At 37.5% G+C, this 18,593-nt stretch overlaps 2 protein-coding genes across 2 annotated transcripts; one reads left to right on the top strand and one right to left on the bottom strand.

Moving 5' to 3' along the window:
• The first annotated feature begins 985 nt into the window (after window positions 1-985).
• Window positions 986-8,070, top strand: cpox (coproporphyrinogen oxidase). The gene is made up of 7 exons (XM_015399789.1): window positions 986-1,626; window positions 2,385-2,528; window positions 2,660-2,770; window positions 2,871-3,012; window positions 3,366-3,584; window positions 7,377-7,481; window positions 7,566-8,070. Exons 1-7 carry the CDS (start codon window positions 1,104-1,106, stop codon window positions 7,648-7,650), a joined length of 1,329 nt encoding a protein of 442 aa, XP_015255275.1. The 5' UTR covers window positions 986-1,103; the 3' UTR covers window positions 7,651-8,070.
• A 4,652-nt stretch (window positions 8,071-12,722) lies between these two features.
• prrg1 (proline rich Gla (G-carboxyglutamic acid) 1) lies at window positions 12,723-18,553 on the bottom strand. The gene is made up of 3 exons (XM_015400150.1): window positions 18,453-18,553; window positions 16,202-16,362; window positions 12,723-13,511 (listed from the first exon to the last, which is right to left on the bottom strand). The coding sequence occupies exons 1-3, from the start codon at window positions 18,460-18,462 to the stop codon at window positions 13,047-13,049; spliced, it is 636 nt and encodes a 211-aa protein (XP_015255636.1). The 5' UTR covers window positions 18,463-18,553; the 3' UTR covers window positions 12,723-13,046.
• Window positions 18,554-18,593: the final 40 nt, after the last annotated feature.

Genomic DNA, 18,593 nt, shown 5'->3' with positions numbered 1-18,593 from the left:
TCATCATTATTAAATAAAGTAAATATTAAAAAACAAAAAACATTTGCAGCTCTGGAAACCTCATATCAGAAGAAACCATGATCATATCTCATAGTGAGATATTATATGGCATACTTAATTTTCCCATTATCTTTCAAATAAAACTGTAAGAAATAAAACAGATCAAATTGATCTACTATTTTCATTTTCTGTTCCCGCATATATCACTATTAATTTATCATAAATGTATTTTAATATTACGTCTTTATTACAGGGCCCTGTCTTCAATTGCCCATGCTGTAAACCGTTCGCTTTTTCCTGTTTTTTTCTTTTTCTTTTTAGCTTGAACATTTCTTGATTTTAACATTATATGCCATATTCTTATTAATAGACCAACACGTTTTTTTATGACATCTGCATTTCTCTCCTACTGTACATTTAAACTTTTATTATTTTTTAAATCTAATATTTTAACATTTGGTTAATGTTTTAGGCCTACCTGTAAGAGTCCTGTCTGGTTGTTTTACCACTCAAATTACATTTATAAAATGGTATTTCTATTCTTTAGGATAACAAGTAATATGATTTAATAATGAACATGTCAGCAACAATTAATCATCGTATGAAAATGAATAATTTGTTGATAAGTCAAGTTTTTACTTGTTTATCGGTGCTTTACTGACTTATTTAAAAATAAACTACTTATTTTATATGAAAATATCACTTTAGTATTTTATCGATTACGAAAAAAAACCAAGTAGAATATGAGAGGAATTATATAACATTATATTTTAAATAACTGGAAAAAACGGAAGAGCTTGACTTAATCACTAAAGAACGGCGAGCAAATGACCAAAGCCCATGAATGGTTACGTCCGTGTCTAGCCGAATTGCATGCTGGGTAATGTAGTTATCATCTAACGTTCTACAATACATGTTTATGCCTCTATCGGTACTTTAAAACTACATTTCCCATGTAGCCATTATCATTACCCAGAAACCACCCGTCTCGTTACTGGACCACTTTTAAAACACGACTTACAGCACGTAGGCATACAAGTTCTCAGCATGTATTGAGTTGTTTAGGTATTACTGTCATTTCACAGACATTAGGAGAAGCTGCTATGGCGTCCATTGTTCTCTTGACAGTAAAGCATACGGCTCAGACTAAAGTAAAACGGTGTCTGGGTTCACATTTTAAGGGTCTCGCAGGTGGGAATGCCCCGTCCGTGTTTTTGCTATCGGGAAATGAAAGTCTCTCCAGGGGTTTGGGTTTACGGTTCATGTCCCATGGGACCGCAGGTCGGTCTGCAGCCGGATCAACCAGAACGGGAGCCTTGGCGCTCGGTGGTGCCGCGGCCGTTACAGCAGCCGTTGTGGGCTTCTTGGCCAACGCTAACCACTTCCAGCGAGCAGAGATGGCCACCAAGATCCCCCTAAAGTCCAAAGAAGAGGGGGACATCGCAGAAAGATGCAAGGGCTTCATGTCTGCTCCGGTGACCGACATCAGTGTGCTGGAGGAAAGGAAGAATGAGATGAGCACCAGGATGGAGATGATGATCATGGAGACCCAGGCTGAGTTCTGTAAAGCCCTGGAGGAAGTGGACGGTGGGACATTCAAAGTGGACAAGTGGCAAAGGAAGGAAGGTAATAAGAGGCATCCCTGGTTTCCTTTCACTGGGTTACATTTTACCTCTCCAACAGTGTCCAGAAAGCCAAACACTGTTATAAAAATATAAAATCCATCCTCTGTAAGAATCTTGGATCATTTCAGTGTTTATTATCTCTTTATTGTTCTGTTTTAGGAACAATTTGGATTGTGGTGCTCATGCTCACCTTGTAAAAATATTTAACTTATCTGCCATTAATGTAAAGAATATCCAGCTGTACTCTTTCATTAAGCAAATATTAACACACCTTTTAGTTTATGCAGGTATTAGGAGTGATCACTACCTTTAGTTAAGCTCTAAACAAAAAAAACGCCAAATTACTCTGGATGACTTTCCAAAATAAATTAATTTGTCCAATCATGTCTGTATGGAGGCATTTTACCTTATCAAACCATGTCTCTAAGCAATAACTCTTAACTATTGGTTTGAAAAACTAAAACTTTCTCAATAAGGAAACATAAATAATACACACGACTCTTCTTTCTATGCAGATGTCAAACTGCTTTCACATCTATGATCTGTTAGTTGATTTTTTTTTTTATTATTATTACTGAGATCATCCTTTGAAAGTTCAGTTTATTAGCAATTTAGACATTATATTTAAATCCCAACTATTTAAGCTTTTTGCGTATATATATTTCTTAAATACTCTAATAATACTGGGTTGTACATCTTTTTTGATGGTAAATAAGTGCTTCAAACATCTGTTTATTCTGTAATCATCTTTGTTCATAGGTGGAGGAGGGATCAGCTGTGTGATGCAGGATGGAAAGGTGTTTGAGAAAGCAGGGGTGAATGTGTCGGTGGTTTTTGGGTATCTGACCGAGGAGGCTGCAAAACAAATGAGGAGCAGAGGGAAAGTCCTCAAAGGAAAGGATGGTGAGTTCTGCTATCTTCTTCCATGTGATCATAATTAGTAACTAAACTGACCCCTCATCTAACGTTTCTAGAATATGATTTGGCCCTGTTTATCTATTAAGTGTTTTTTTTGTTTTTGTTTTTTGTTTTAGGTAAATTGCCGTTTTGTGCAATGGGTGTGAGCTCCGTCATCCACCCCAAGAACCCCCACATACCCACAGTGCACTTCAACTACAGATACTTTGAAATAGAGGAAGAGGACGGTGAGTGACGGCCCTTTACGACAGCTGCATTTTGGGGCCTGTTGCAGATTAATGCTGAGCCTTTTTTCCTACTTCCTGTTATGTGTGTGTGTGCTTTCAGGCTCCAAGCAGTGGTGGTTCGGCGGAGGGACAGATCTAACCCCCGTTTATATTGATAAAAAAGATGCTTTTCATTTCCACAACACACTGAAGAAAGCCTGCGACAAACACCACCCGAAGTACTACCCAGAGTTTAAAAAATGGTAACTCTCCAGCAGTGACTCAACATCTGTCACTCTGACGTGTCTGTGCACATCAGCACGTACACATTTTATTTTTTTAACATGGATTCCTGTGAATTTGTGCGGGTGAATTACAATGGGTGTATACTCACTGTGTGTCAGTGATAAGAGGCAGTCCCTACAATCTGCAGTTAGAGAAAAAAAAAACGTTGAATGCTGTTAAGGGTCGTGAGGCTGTGGAGTGAATGGGTGTGGTTTATCTGATTTGGCTTTGAAGCTTTGTTGGTTTTAATGAGATAAAATGATTACAACAATCTTTCTGTTTTTAACAGAGAAATCTTTAGCTTCAATTTGGAAATGTTACTGATTTTTAGGTGTGACAAGTACTTCTACGTCCGTCACAGAGGAGAGACTCGGGGGATAGGAGGGATCTTCTTTGACGATCTGGACTCCCCAAATCAGGAGGAGGCGTTTAACTTTGTGAAGAGCTGCGCTCGAACCGTGGTGCCCTGTTATCTTCCCATTGTGAAAAAACATCTTAATGACTCCTTCACTCAAGATGAGAAGGACTGGCAGCAGGTGCGGCGAGGAAGGTGAGCGGAAAATGCATCACTTTACTTCGAATGGCTTTATAGGAGAATGTTGTTTTTGAAAAATACTTGTCAAGGAATATCCCGGTGTCATCTTCAGCCCTTTTTGTTAAGACGGCATGGCAATAGGATATCAGTTTGGGTATTTTAATTAAAGTTTTATAGATGTACTGTAATACATTACCTCAGTGAAAGTTTGAGTTTCTCAGCAATAGGATCAATGTACAGCTTTGAATTTCAACCTAGAAGTCTGCTACAGGTCCTCCGCCTCTCTTCTGTCCGTCTACTTTTAAATGAAGACCATGATTGCAACAGAAATATATTCTGAACACAGGTTCCAATAACTAAGTGATACCCTATTAATGTTCAGATATACATCTTACTGTATATCAGGTGGAAGGATATACAAAATTAGAAGAAAAAAAAACAAAAAACAAAACTGGATCAAAATTCTTGCAGGTAATTTGGATTCTTCATGATCAAAAAGTTCAGACCTTTTCAGCTCTGGACATAATTCCTGAAAGCTGGAGGAAAACGTGACATCTCTGTGAACCGTGACGCTGGTGTTTTAGTGGGGTCCAGCTCATGTTAGCTTTGTATTTTGGTGGTATTGGGGTTGTTCTTTAATTTCTCCGTTTCACCTAAAAGTTAGATTTTGGTGAATAAGTGGATTTGTTTTCAAGCTGGTGTAACTTTGACCTTTTTTGGACTAGTAAGGCTTTTAGCTAGGAGTATTTCATAGGGTGAACACCTTGGTGTATCGTCTCTTTAGGCTTTGTGTGGCATAGGGGGGTCTGGGGGTATCCTCCCCTGGAAAATTTTGTACTTTACATTTTGAAATGCTATTTCCTGCATTTTGAGCTGGAATGCAGCTAACTTCTTTTTTTTTTTTTTTGTCCTACTACCACTACTTTTGCTCGACTAGATATTGAAATTTCATTAGGAAGACGTGAGACCATTTTTAGGTACAATATTCAATTGTACCAACTCCTGCATCTGCTGCTTGTGAAATTTTGAAGATTTAAGCAAAGTTTCTGCAGCAAACAGGGCGTACAATTGGTAAAGGGCGTACAATGTGCGGCAATACGCATTGCTAGCTAACGATCAACTTAGATTGTGCAGGTAACTCCTATGTTGGAAAATCAGGAAAGGCACATGTTGTAAATTAGTCTGCTGCCCAAAAGAAAAGATAAGATTAGATTAGTTTGATGGTTTCAAGACCCAGATTAATGATAATTGTTATACCGGCTTGTTCATAAACAAGAGGGACAGGAGGGTTCCTTGACTGATGTCTTCATAAGTACTACTAATCTAACGTGGCACACAGAGAATCTACAAAATATTAGCTCACTAGCTTATATTAACATGCTGTAAAATATACTTAGCATTTTCGCATGCTGGAGGACTTGTTCTAAAACAGGCATCCCCAAAGTCGGTCCTCGAGGGCCGCTGTCCTGCAGGTTTTAGAGGTTTCCTTGCTCCAGCAGGGAAACCTCTAAAACCTGCAGGACAGCAGGACCGACTTTGGGGATGCCTGTTCTAAAAGATCATTTTCACCCTCAATTGTTCCTACTTGGCACAGTATCAGGTCCATTTGAGTCAACTGGGTTTTGAGGTTTAAGGAATTACAAGTGGCGTCACTGTGCATTTAAACTAGACTTATCAAATATACCATTTTAAATTCACTCAACTATCAAGTCATATTAAATCTAATAATTTTTATACTCTAAAAAATGTTGAAAAGTAACATGACCTAGATCAATTTCATTAACATTAGCAATGCCACATCTACCACTAGTGTTTAGACATGAATTACAAGTCATTTCCACTACAGATTACTGGCTGTACACCTCTGACCTAAGCTGTACCTGATGGGTAACTTTGTTGTTAGGTCAAGGTTTTAGGGCCTTTTATTGAAATGTTCTTATTACTTGTCGGCTTTATTGTTTACTGGTTTCCGTCAGAAATTATCTCTTTTACTCTTACTTTTGTAGTTGCACATATGTATTTGGATCTTTTTTTTTTATGGTTTGTTGACTTAAACTTCACAACTGCTTGAATGTTAGCAGCTGTGATGCAGATCTCTAGCAGAGCTGTGTGATATAGCTGAAAATGTATAACCATATAAGCATTACTTATCAGTCTATTGATCATTATTGATTGGATTTAGTTACCCATTTACCTGTTTGAAAAAAGAACCGGTGGGGGAAGCCTGGATTTTACCTTAGCCCCATTTAACATAACCTTAACCTTTAAAAGAGGTCAGCTCTACCACCGAACTTGCTTAGCTTGGTTGTAAGAGGATGAAAGAAAGATTAAATCCTTTCCACTCTCTCCAGAATGCTGGGAAAATAGCCAAAAAGCTGGTTTTAAGGATGATAAGAGGTGCCACATTGAGCTGGAAACGTTCCTTTTGATGCTAATCTGTAAAAGGAGGCGTTAAACTGAATGTGTTAGAATTAAACAATCTGCTCTTAATCTCAACTAGACTCCTTAAAGCTACAGAGTGTTCTGTCAGTGCTGAGATTTACTGACAAAATAATATATTATACACAAGTATGTTATTTATTATCATCTTTGAGCTGAAAGTCTCAAATTTATGTTTTCCTTGCCTTAGAAATTGCTATTTATAATTACATAGGAGGCAGTCTCGCATTTATGGAGGGAGACATCTTTGCACCGTTTTGTACCCCGATGGCCTCCGTATTGTTGGAGGGGGAGGAGCGTGGGGGGAGTGCTCCAAAAAAAAAAAAAAAAAACTATCCAGTGGACTTTGTTTCCAGGTTTGAAGACATTTTGCTTCAAATCCAGGAAGTTTTTTCAAGGGGGGGGGAGTGGTTCATGTTGCTGCAGTCTGCAGTCTGACCGCTAGATGTCCCTAAAAGTTACACACTGTAGCTTTAAACTTCTCAGAGTGATCTTTAAGATACAATCCTACTCTTTACCTTTGTTATATCCGTGTTTTTCATATCAGTCTTTAAAAGTAAATGCAAAATAGTTGTAAAATTAAAAGGGCATATTTTGTTGGCTATTATATCTTCAATAATACAAATAAATAGAAATTAAAAGATGTTAAATGTGTAGAATTATTCAACTTAAAATGGGTATAAAAAACTAAACAATAAATCGCTGAATATAATATTTTATAACATAGTCGTTGAACTCTGACATAGAAAAACACTCTGTGGTATATTTGTTCTGCAGTTTATTGCTTTGTACGTCCTGACAGAAACATTTTTTCCTCTTTGTATCTTCTATATATCGTTCTATTCACCCTTCATTCCTCTTTCCAACGTCTGTCCATCTTTGTTCTTCATTGCTTGCATTAGTTTTTTTGCTTTATTTTGTCGATTCTAAATAGCGTCCTCCCTTACTAGTGTATTCCTATCTTTTCATTTCCTGTTTTTCCTTCTTTCCTTTTGTGTATCTATTTTCTTCCCCTGCTAGATCTTCTTCCAATCTCATTACTTTATTTTTGTTGTAATGTCTCCATTATTCCCAATTCAGCCAATTTTTCCTTAATTTTGTCCTTTTTTGACTTCATCTTTATATCTCAATTTTCTTTCCCTTTTGTCTCTTTCATCCCTACTTGTTTCCTTTCCTTCATCGTGTCCTCTTTGCCTTTCCCACCATTCATCCTTTTTTTTTATTCTGTTCAACTCTGTCTGCTGTAGAAATCCAGAGTTCCTTGAGGAATTTTCATTTAAAGTTTAATAAATATCACTGGGAAAGCTGAATCTGGAAAGATAATTATTTTAATCTGTTTTTAAGGTTGGGGTTTTCTTTCTGTTGTAGATATGTGGAGTTCAACCTGGTGTATGATAGAGGAGTGAAGTTCGGCCTTGCCACGCCTGGCTCCAGAATTGAGAGCATCCTAATGTCCCTCCCCCTCACTGCCAGGTAAAACAATAAATCTCCTGCTCTCTATCTGCTGGTAATAGGCCCTCTTTGTTGCGCAGTAACAGACTCCTCCTTCATCTGCAGGTGGGAGTACATGCACAAGCCTGTTAAAGGCTCCCGGGAGGCTGAGATGCTGGAGGTGCTCCGAAACCCAAAGGAGTGGGTGTAAACCCTGCAGCCATGAGGCAAAACCAAGAATCAACTTTGTGATATTTTTTTAAAGCTGTGACCTGTTTTACAAGATATGCTTTTGTAAGGAAATATCAGGTTTCATCAGTTGTGTGTGGAGTATTTAAATTGCACTGTTAATTTTTTGTTTTTCCAAATCAGCCTTGTTGAAAGCTCTAAAAAATAATAACACTGTTTTAATAACGGAACTTTGTGCCATTTGTCTCTGGTAGAATCAGGACCACATTACTTTCTTTAGATCAACTCAGACTTATTGATTAGTCATCATAGCAAGCATTTTTCTTAATTTCAAAGAATAAATTTGCAAATAATGTAAATTCCTCTTGTTATTTAATGAAGCACTAAAATGGACGAGGACAAACTGATTGTATGTTGAACCACTGATGTCCCAGTAACAATAAATCTATTAATCAATAAATGTTCTTTTGTTTACTCCTTTATTGAATGTCTTAATAATGTCCACCTTTTGTCTATTCTATTTGCATAACTGCATGCAAAATTTATTGTCAATCAGTTTTGCTTCCTAAATTGACAGTTGATTTGATTGAAGTTTTGTTGTTGTTCCCTTTATTTTTTGAGCTGTACATATGCGTACTTTGCAGAAAAACTTTCACAATACAGGTAATATAAAGAAGTAGTATTTAGAATTAAATGTCAGATGCTGGAGGCAATGTGGTACAGAAATGGCCAATCATTTTCATGTCTTTTGGGATTCTCCAAAAATACAGTCATAATGGGGGGAAGTAAACAATTAAATATGTAAGATAATGGGAGTGAAAATGGACCATTCTTTTATATTTATTACACTAATATCTGCTAAAGATCCTTCTGGATTGTAGTAAAAAGGCTATCCCCCAGAGATGGCTACAAACTGACCCTCCAACATTACACCAATGGAGGGGGAAAGAAATCTATAATATGGAGAGACTGATTTATATCTTGAGAAGGAACAAGAGAAATCTGTTGAATGTTGGGAAAAATAGATTATGCATGCTCTGAACCTGGAATAGTAAGACAATGTTGTTAGGAAATGAACGAGTATGTTTTCTTTTTTTCTCCATCCTTTTCAAAATCCAAAATAGTAAAAAAAAAAAAAAAAGAACTAAATGTCAGAATTGAACATTATAGGTTGTAGGTGTTTGGGCTCAAAGAAATAAATGGCCACTTATGAAAGAAGTGTGGTAGGGAAGCAAGTACTTTAAAGAGCCCCTTCATATTCCGCTCATATAGATTCATAGTTTCTGGATTTGTCCATTTATGGTAGATTATAGGGGAAGTTTTAACCCTTTAATGCCAAGTGTATCATATTTTGTACATGAGCTTTTGAGACTTCTGCTTTATCAGTGTGATAGTTTTGCTCTTGGAATTACACAATCAGAAACAAAATGTATAAAAGATTACACAGAAATGCCTAATGTATCAAAATTGATGCAAATAAATTATCTAATTTAAGTTTTACAAAATGGATGTTTTTTTTTTTCTCTTTCATTTGTCAGAAAGTTCAATGACAAAATATTCAATCCATTAATTCATGGTCCAGGCTTAAAGGGTTACAATAATCTAAAGTAGTAGCTGAACATATTTAAATCCTTCCACTGCACCAAAGCAAATAGACAAATCAAGTGATATATATATATATATATATATAATAAAAAAAATTCCTTAAATACTCTTGGTTCCTAAGTGTCACAATGATAACCAAGAACAAAATTATGCTAATTTATCATACACTGCCTGGCCACCTTGAATGAACTAAGCAAATAGTTACAAGCCTCCCTTTGAATAATTACATGTGCACTTATGTTTCATCTAGCAACAAGTTATTTAAACCCAACTTGTGCAATGAGTAGCTTTTTATTTCTGGAACAAACATAATGAACGACACATCCTGTGTTTATGGAAAAGGTGTTCGTCTGTTTCAGAGAGGTGAAATCATCTGCATGCATTAAGCATAGGAAACGTCTAAGGACATGGTAAAAAGGATCGCAATTTAATTTAAAAAACTGTCCAATTTGTTAAAAACTAGAAGGATAGTCCAGATAGAATAGAGAAAATATCGACTAGTGATCACTTTAAAATTTGGTGAACTCAAATCGAAGAAAAACAGCAGATCGGTAACAGTATGAGCTCAAAGAATTAGGTCAGCTCAATGTCACTACCTGAATGTACTGAGCGACCAGGTTATTACATAAATTGATATTTTTATTCCCTGATGACACAGGCATGTTCTTAAAATTTTGAAGGAGTGTTCAGGGAGCAGGAGACACCATTTTCACACATGGATTGGCCACCACAGAGTCCAGACATTAAACCCACTAAGAACCTGTGGGATGTGCTGGAGAAGACTTTGCTCAGCGGTCAGAATATTGTCATGTTGAAATATTTATGCAATGGTGGGTGGAAATAAATGTGATATTGCAGAAGCTAACAGAAACAATGCAACAAAGAAATGTGTGCCGCAATCAAAGCTAAAGGCAGTCCAATGAAAGTAGTGTGTGACCAATTTTTATTGCCCAGCCAGTATATGTCAGTATAGTCAATGTGACACATCTACCCAAAGATGAAAGAAAGTTGGATCCAACTTGGGTTTCTGTACAATGAGAGGTGTCCTTATGTTAGAGCTAATCAAAGAGCTATAACTGTACCTTTTCTGGTATTAAAAAAAAACAAAACATATTTTCTAGTTTCCATATTTTAAAAGAGAAATGCTGGAATATGAACTTTTCCACCTTTTGTAAATCTGGTAAAGATCAGTGACAAATGATATTTTTGTGTCTTTTTTTATTAAAAATTAATAGCACTCTTCATTATACAAGATCTTATACCATTTTTTTCATTGTTTTTAATTATATATAACATTTTGTTTAATAAGGCATTATAAAAAAAAAAAAAACAATAAAACAAGGCTCTGTGGAAGTACTGGTTAAAGTAACCAAGGTGACTACCGGCACGGTCCAGTCTCAGAGTAAATGCCGTAGTTTACAGGTCAGTTAATATACAAGTATGACAACATTCAATGCTAAATAAAGGTTTGTGCCCTGTGAAAAGATAAACGGCAACGTTTATCTTTGCTAAGGAGTGTTTAACGGGTACATCGAGTGTTAAGTGCGGTGCACTCAGGAAAAGTTGCATATATATCAGAAGCACCAAGAATTAAGCCGACTTATCGGATGCTGGAAGTGAATCGTGAGAACTTCAACCGGACTCCTCCTACAGGTTCTTGTTTTCCTCACAGCCTACTGCAAGTCAATCACATTAGTATGAACACATTAACAACATTCCTATGCATTAAAAAAAAATCAATGTTAGTTAACTTTCAACATATTCTATTCACATATACAGTATGTAAAAGTGTTTTTCACATGCAAAATATGGAGTTGGAGTATTGTGACTTTTGACACAAAATAATTTCTTTAATTTCCCTTCAGCTCCAGGATCTCCTTTTTTAATCCATATTCTGACCTCAAAGCAGAAACCCACAGGTTAATAAAGGTAATGAGCCACAGCTGTCAACAAACAGTGCAGAAACGGGTATGACCTTAAAAGACCAAGTTCATGCATTACCAGGTTAAGTTAGGTAATTCCGACCTTCCCTTTTTTTCTCTTTTTTTTGTATTAAACGGGAAAGATTAAAGTATTTCCTGGGAAAAAAGACACTACATAAACTGGGATTAAGACAACAATAAAGTGGAGTGCTTTTGTTAGTTTTGTGGAGAGGTGGGGGATTTTATCTTTAGGATTAACGCAGCTTTAGAGATTTATAATTATTGGTTATAAAAAATGTGACTGGCTGCTTCCCTCACAGTCAGCACACAAAAGAAGCAACACCAAAAAAATTCACACCAGTTAATAGATCATATTCCAGTTTTTACACAATAGCTTTTGCAGTTCAGAGAGTCTGAAAACTGAACAAAAGAGGAAAAAAAGCCTTAAAACTAAATTTGTTGGCACCCTGGCAAAGCTGTGTAAAGCACCGTCAGATAACTGTTTTTTTTTTTTTTATCTCAGAAACATTATAATTGCATTTCCTAACGAATGTCTTGAGTACATTTATTTGAAAAGTAGAATGATTTTGAATTTTAAGAAGAATTTTCAGATTTATTCCAATAACACAAATGCAAGTGAAGTATCCGTTTCTAAATAACAACTCAATGACTATTTCCATGTGGTATAAACAGGATTTTACACAAGAGGCTTGTTTTCTTGTACAACCTGCAGCACAGCTTGATGGAGACCCGTATTTATCGCTCCTTGAAAGTATACTGTTAAAGAACTCAAGGCCATCAGTTCCCCACAACAAATATTACAAACCATCAGCAACTACACCGGTCACAACAGGAAAGGATTTTTTTTAGGCATCATTACTGATCCTTAAATCCTAAAAGATCAAGTTAAAGGCAACTTGATAACTACTCTTCAACAAACAGGAGAACAAGCACATAGACTTTCCTGCCCTACCATTACAAATAGAAATGGCAGCGCCTTGCTGCTGAGACTTTAATAGGAGCTGTAGGCTTAGATGAGGAAGCGAATGAGATTGGGTTTCTTCAAGGTGTTTCGCATAAAGTAAAGAACGAATGCACATCAGGCCAGCTGTTAACAGTGAAGGATGTTAACAACCCTTCTTTCAAAGATCCTTCCAACAATAAGCTACAACCTTCGACTTCTACCCTATTCATTTCTATTTTTTCTTTCTTCAGCTGCCACTGGCTCTCCATCGATTTCCAATTCTCCTTCAGGAGCATTACATAAACAATCACCGTGAGTTAAACATACCGCGTCGTCCTTACGGTGCTGCGTTTATGGTCTCAGCATACCTGCTAAGGATTAGACAAAGCTTTTGCCACCATTACTCCTAGATTATGGAATATATTTTTATTTACGGCATGTTACACATCTTTACTAGGGTGTAATATTCTATTAAAGACCAATTTACCCAATTTAAAGCTGGTCTCAAATCCAAGATCTGGCCTTGTAGGTATTTTTGACAAAAACAGCATTAATAGATGCTGGTAAGAAAGATTATTTCAGATTATTTCAGATATTTTCAGATTATGTCATTTAACCTAAACAATCTCTGTAGTTTGGCACTGATCTTCTTGGAAGTATCACTCAAACCCTCTAATCCACTGGTCTTAATTATAGCAGTCATTTCTGCCTTCACATGAGGTGTTGTTTGGTTTTGGTATTACTGTATAATTTCATCCCTTATTTTTCACTTCACCTTAACGATAAAAAGATTAGTGCAAATGTCAGCAGAACTGGCACCGGCTACGTTTGCATGAGTCCACTGCTGGACGTGAATGTTGATGCCTGGTGATCTCACAGTAGAAGCACTGCTAAACATGTAGGTTAGGGTTTTAGTTTGAAATGTTTTCACTTCCTTTGTCCACTGCTGATTCTTCCAGAGCTGGTGTTCACTATGTCATCATACTGGGGGGGCGGCTCCGTCTCTATATGGACGTCTGTGTGGCCCACAGCGTCTTCATAAGATGGCGGTGGATCACCCGCACTTCCTCTCGCCGACGTGATCTCAGAACCTGGATAGGCCGGGCTGCTGTGGATGCTGAGTTCTGATTGGTCACCGTGATGGTATTCCCTCCCCCATTGGTCCATGGAGACCACAGACAGGACATGGTTGTGATGCGAGTGCCCCAGGCCTGGGCTGCGCTGAGAGCGCTTCCGGGAGTGGCAGCGCCACGCAGTGATGGCGACGGCGATAACGACAAGCCCAACCAGCAGCAGCGGCACAATCAGGTAGAGAGACTGGACTCCGCCGACCATAGAATCAAACCCGCTGGGTGGGTTGCTTTCCCGGACGTATTCCTCCCAGAATCGTTTCTGTGTTTAAAGGAAGACAGAAAGCTAGAGTCAAAACCATCAAGAGCTGCAAGATCCCAACAGAGTCTGACTAAAGAAAGCAGAAAACACAGCAAACAATTTCCTGTGAATACTTTTGGTTGTTTACCAATGAGGACAAAACCTTAGCAAAAACTAAACAAACTGAACGCCCATCTGCGTGAGTTCTCTCTGACAATGGCTTTTCATTTCTGCCTCCGTCTCTAGTGCTGCTTTCCTGCCGATAAAGATCGCTTCCTCCACACACACACAAAAAAACACCCACTTCCACAAAAGCAGGCCGTTTGATTTCAGGACTACACTGCTGGACACAAAATCATCTCAAGTAAAAAGCAAAAAACATGAAAAGTCTGTTTTAGGTTACAGAGATAACATTGGAATTTAGATTGTAACTCTAAATATGAACTCTACTTTAAAAGAGTCCTATGAGTTTCCTAAGTATTTCTTTCCCACCAGAAAATATGTTTAAAATGTACAAATATAGAAGTAAAATGTTACTCTCCCACTATTTAGGCAGGTATCTCAGACTGTTAGAGCCATAAGTAGTAATATTTGTTTTGAGAAAACAAAAAAAATGTGCAGCAGGTAACTGAAATCCTGTGATTTGCAACAATGCATCAGTTCTTGGCCTTTAGCCACTAACCAAAGCAGCTCCGGTCTACAACATAACTAAAGCTAATCCTGGGGGTTGCCTATACAGCATGAGCCAGATTACATTCGTTACTGCTGCTGTGAATTAAGGCAACTGAAACAAAACAGATTTGAGCCTTCTTTGTTTTGTTTTTTTTTGTCAGTCGTTTGATCGATTACTCCCTTTGTTAGGGTTAAAATCATGAAATTAAACCAATTCCCAGCTTTCTAAATGGGTAAAATAAGAGAATATACAATTTGTAAATATTTATAATGGCTTAAAGAAGAAGAAAAACCTAATAAATAAATAAAAAGGGTGATGTCTAGAGACAGATGAAGACGTGCTTTAAAAACACAGGATGGGACCAAAAACTTTCCACCAAGCACAGCAAGGATGTTTAGAGATGCTTGAAACCCAGTGAAAGACCTGGGAATTGAGGTCTCCAAGTCTCCATGACAACCACAGCAAGCCATCAACACAGCTGCTTATGAAAAAATATCAGAAGAAAACTCTTTCTGTTCAACTATCACAAACGTAAGTGTGATGTTTATGAATTTTACTGTACTAGAATTATACTAGATCCAAATGCTTTGGTTGGTGACATTAAGCTTAACCATTTTAGCATGAACCACTGTCGGTGGGTATGCCAAGTATCTGTGATGATGTTTCTTTTCCAAATGTCCACCTGATCTTACACTGTAAAAAACAACCTATACAATTTACCCCAAAAAAGCAAATGTAACAATTTGCATTTAGTTTGGTTGAATAAATTTGTTAAAATTTAATTGGCTATAAAAAAAAATCCGATTGATTAGGTAGAGTCTACTCAACACTATAACTGAAAGACTTTTAATATAAAGCTTGAAGCTGGGATCAAACCAACAATCTCCATGCTGCAAGATAGCATGTTGCAATATGTCACTGTCCTCATTTTTCAACTGGTATCCCCACAGGGCAGCACAATTAGCCGGAATTGCAATTGCTGACTTTTTCTTTTTTTTAAACAGGAAAATTAGAAAACAGAATTAGGGTTGATAGATATTTTAAGGACCTAATTCCTTTACTGGTTGCAGCAGAGCAGTTACTTCTGGGCACACATGCAAATTGCAAGGCCAATATATATTTAATATTTTTTACATTGCATTTCCTACTGTTAACAAAAAATCATTTCTGAGTGAACTGATAAAGCCCTTGCATCATGAACACTTTGAAAAACCGGGACATTTATTGTACAAATCCAGTAAACTTCGCTAGAAAAGTGATTATAGGGCATCAGCTGGATAATGATCAAAAGATATGTTTCTGTCCTGGGAGCTGAAATGTTAAAGAAAAGTCATGGAGGTAGAGAAATAATGATATTTTCAAGATTTTACTTTTTCTTTTAAAGGTTCAATATTCTGCTGCCTTTGAAAATAAAAAATACACACTACAGGGCTCCATATTTTTGCCATTTTTACAGGAAAATTCCTCTCAGATTAGGCAGATAACCTTTACCAAAAACCTCCTCATTCAGCCCTGTTCTGAATAAGCTGTTTTGGCTTTCCACACCCACGTCCTCCTCAAGGCCACAAACCCACAACCGTAACCATGACAACCAGTCAGAATTTGTCAAAAAGGTGGCTAGGTGCATGGAATAATTCAGCAGCTGAAGGCCGTAGCCTGACTGATGGTCTGCTACAGTCTGCTCTGGACAGGTATTTCCCCTTATGACATCATAAGAGGAATGCTTCATTCTGAGCACAAATTAACTAAGAGGTGGAAAAATGCATTGATAGAGGTAAAAGGTTGTTTTTTTTCATTTGTGAACCTAACACACAGGCTTTAGGACACATGTGATTGTTACAAAACATTTATAGTATGAATTTTGAAAATATGGGACCTTCAAATGACCAAATCCAGGCTGAAAAGTCATTGGGGTGGCTAATAATTGCAAAGGCCAATGTTTACGTGATAATACAGAGTAGGGAGGAAAACTTAGATAGAATACATTTTTCTAAAAGAGTGAAAAATAATCTATCGTGATGTCGTTCGGATGCTTTACCGTCTTCTCATCATTCTCAAAAGCTTCACGGGCCTCCTCATAGGTGCAAACCTCCTCGCGACATTCCCTCTGAATGTTCCCCAGCTTTATCTCCTCCAAGAGGGAGTTTGCCCTCCGCAGCCTCCTCAGCACCGAGTGGGCTGAATTTGCTGGCAGGAACACTGTAAAGAAGACAGTAACAGGAGAGGAGTTCAGGAGGGAGACACAAGGAAGGAGAACGGAAGAGACAATGTCAAAGCCAAATCAATGATTCCGAAACAAAAGTCAGAAAGACAAAAGTGACGAGTAAAGAGAAAGTTAATGAATGGAACAGCAAGTGGGAGGGAAGAGGGTACAACATTCAGGGGGAAAAAAAGACAAGAACCTTGAAAATTGGGAGAGCAAAAGAAGTGGAGGCCAAAACAAAAGAAGCAGAGTGGAGGCAAGACATGCTTGGTGCCCACATTTCTGCATAAAAACAAAAGCTGGATTAATTTGGCAATCTTTTCATGAAACTCTGGCTAAAGAGGCTTAAAGAGACAGGGCATCTGTCTCCTTATGACATTCAGAGCAGGAAAACAGCTCTACAAGGTGTCACAGCACAGACTGATACTGATATCACTGGGTAGAAGCCTTTGTTTGACTCATAACATTAAAGGAGTTGGATCAACAAGATGAGGAAAGATGTAAAAAAAAAAAAAAGAAAAGAAAAAAAGGGGAGAGACAATACTGAAGTAGGAAAACAGGAAATCTCAGATGAAAACAAAAAAAGGGGATTGTTTCCCAGATTTCCTCTAGCACCACATTCCAGTGTCTACTCAGAATAGTTTTTCAAAAATGGCCGAGATTCCTTTCTAACGAATGTCCCTCTGGTAATACAGATTTTCACTAAAACAAAAAACAATCTTGGCTAAATGTTTTAAAACAGTATTTCCACAAGACTTGAAGATAATTGTTTGTGGTATTATGATTAGAAAATATCATCCACCAGGGCTTTGAAGAAGACTCAAGTACTTCATTTACACAAGAACTTTAAAAAATGTCATTAAAAACTGTCTAGAAGTAGGAAATTAGGAGAAATATCTTCCACAAAAACCTCAAAGTCCAACATGGCCACAATAGGTTAAATTTCCAAAATCCGACTTATTAGATCCATGGGAACTTTACACTGATATCACTAAAACACTCTAAAACAAATACTATTAAGAAAATAATAATGTTCCAGCACACTTTCATTTGCACCAAATATTATAAAATAATGATCCTTCCTTTAAACATTTCCTGGAAAATCCCTTAATGGAAATAAACCAAACCCTAATAATTACTGACCAAATCCCATGTCTAGTGATAACCTCCAAGTCTCTTCCTCATACATTTTCTGACACACTAATCCTCTGCTGGGGTTGTGCCAGGGTGGCGAGTGGCAGGCTCACCAGTCTGTTGCAGGGCAACACACTCTCCATCGAAAGGAATCGGACCTGGAACCTTCTTGCTGCAAAGCAGCAGTGCTAATTACTGCCCCACTGAGCAGCCCCAGGCTTCCTCACCATCACCCTTATCTTTCGCTACCTTCAGACTGGCGCGCTTCCAAAAAGTTTGTTTTCCTTTTAGTCAAACTGAACTTGCGGCACATTAAGCTTCCCATTATGGAAACAGTTTATGTTGATGTTACACATGTCCATCTCTTGCTCGAGAAAATGCAAAAAGAAAGGTTAATAACTACAAGGGTTATCACACCTATCTAGAATGAAATAAATGACTGTTGCCCTGCAATAAGCATATAATAAATGTTGTGGCGGACAGGCGTAGCTTTGATCACATGGTGTCAGCAGTATTGTAAGATCACCTTTTTTTCTCACCTGGTGAGTTACAGTGGGTGGGTGATGTCTACTTTTTGTTGACCTTTAAGCGTTTTTTTTGGTCTCCTTTGCCCTTGATCACGACTCGAACCTGTGGATTCGTTTTTTTATTTTTGTATGCTGCATTGAATGTTTTGAAGATCAATAAAACAAAAGGATCTGAACTGCATCTTGGACTGAACTTTTGAAAAGCGAGCGTGTCAACAAGGATTCCTCTAATCAGCCGCTTGGAGACTCAGTTTGTTTGATTGTGACCAATAAATGTAATCTATAAATAAATGTAGTATGGAGAGAATAAAAGTGGCCCCTTGGTTGTTGATGGGTGGGGCCCTATTAGATTGGGCTAATCCAGGCTTCTACCCTGCTTGTGTAGAGATGCAAGTGTATTGTAAATAAACAGTGAATCAGCTTACCACTCCCCATGATTCCTGCCAGAGTGTTTGGGCTGATTTATCTGTGGAAGAGGTTACAAACACATTAAAAGGATTATAAAGAAAGAAAAGCCAAACTTAAAAGCCTCTTTGTTTTTTACTAACTCATTTCTTTTTCAACCA

This window comes from Cyprinodon variegatus, unplaced genomic scaffold (genome assembly GCF_000732505.1).
Source record: "Cyprinodon variegatus isolate N-32 unplaced genomic scaffold, C_variegatus-1.0 Scaffold30, whole genome shotgun sequence".
NCBI lineage: Eukaryota > Metazoa > Chordata > Actinopteri > Cyprinodontiformes > Cyprinodontidae > Cyprinodon > Cyprinodon variegatus.
Note: the sequence above shows the minus strand (reverse complement) of the source record. Positions and strands in the feature narration are given on the sequence as shown.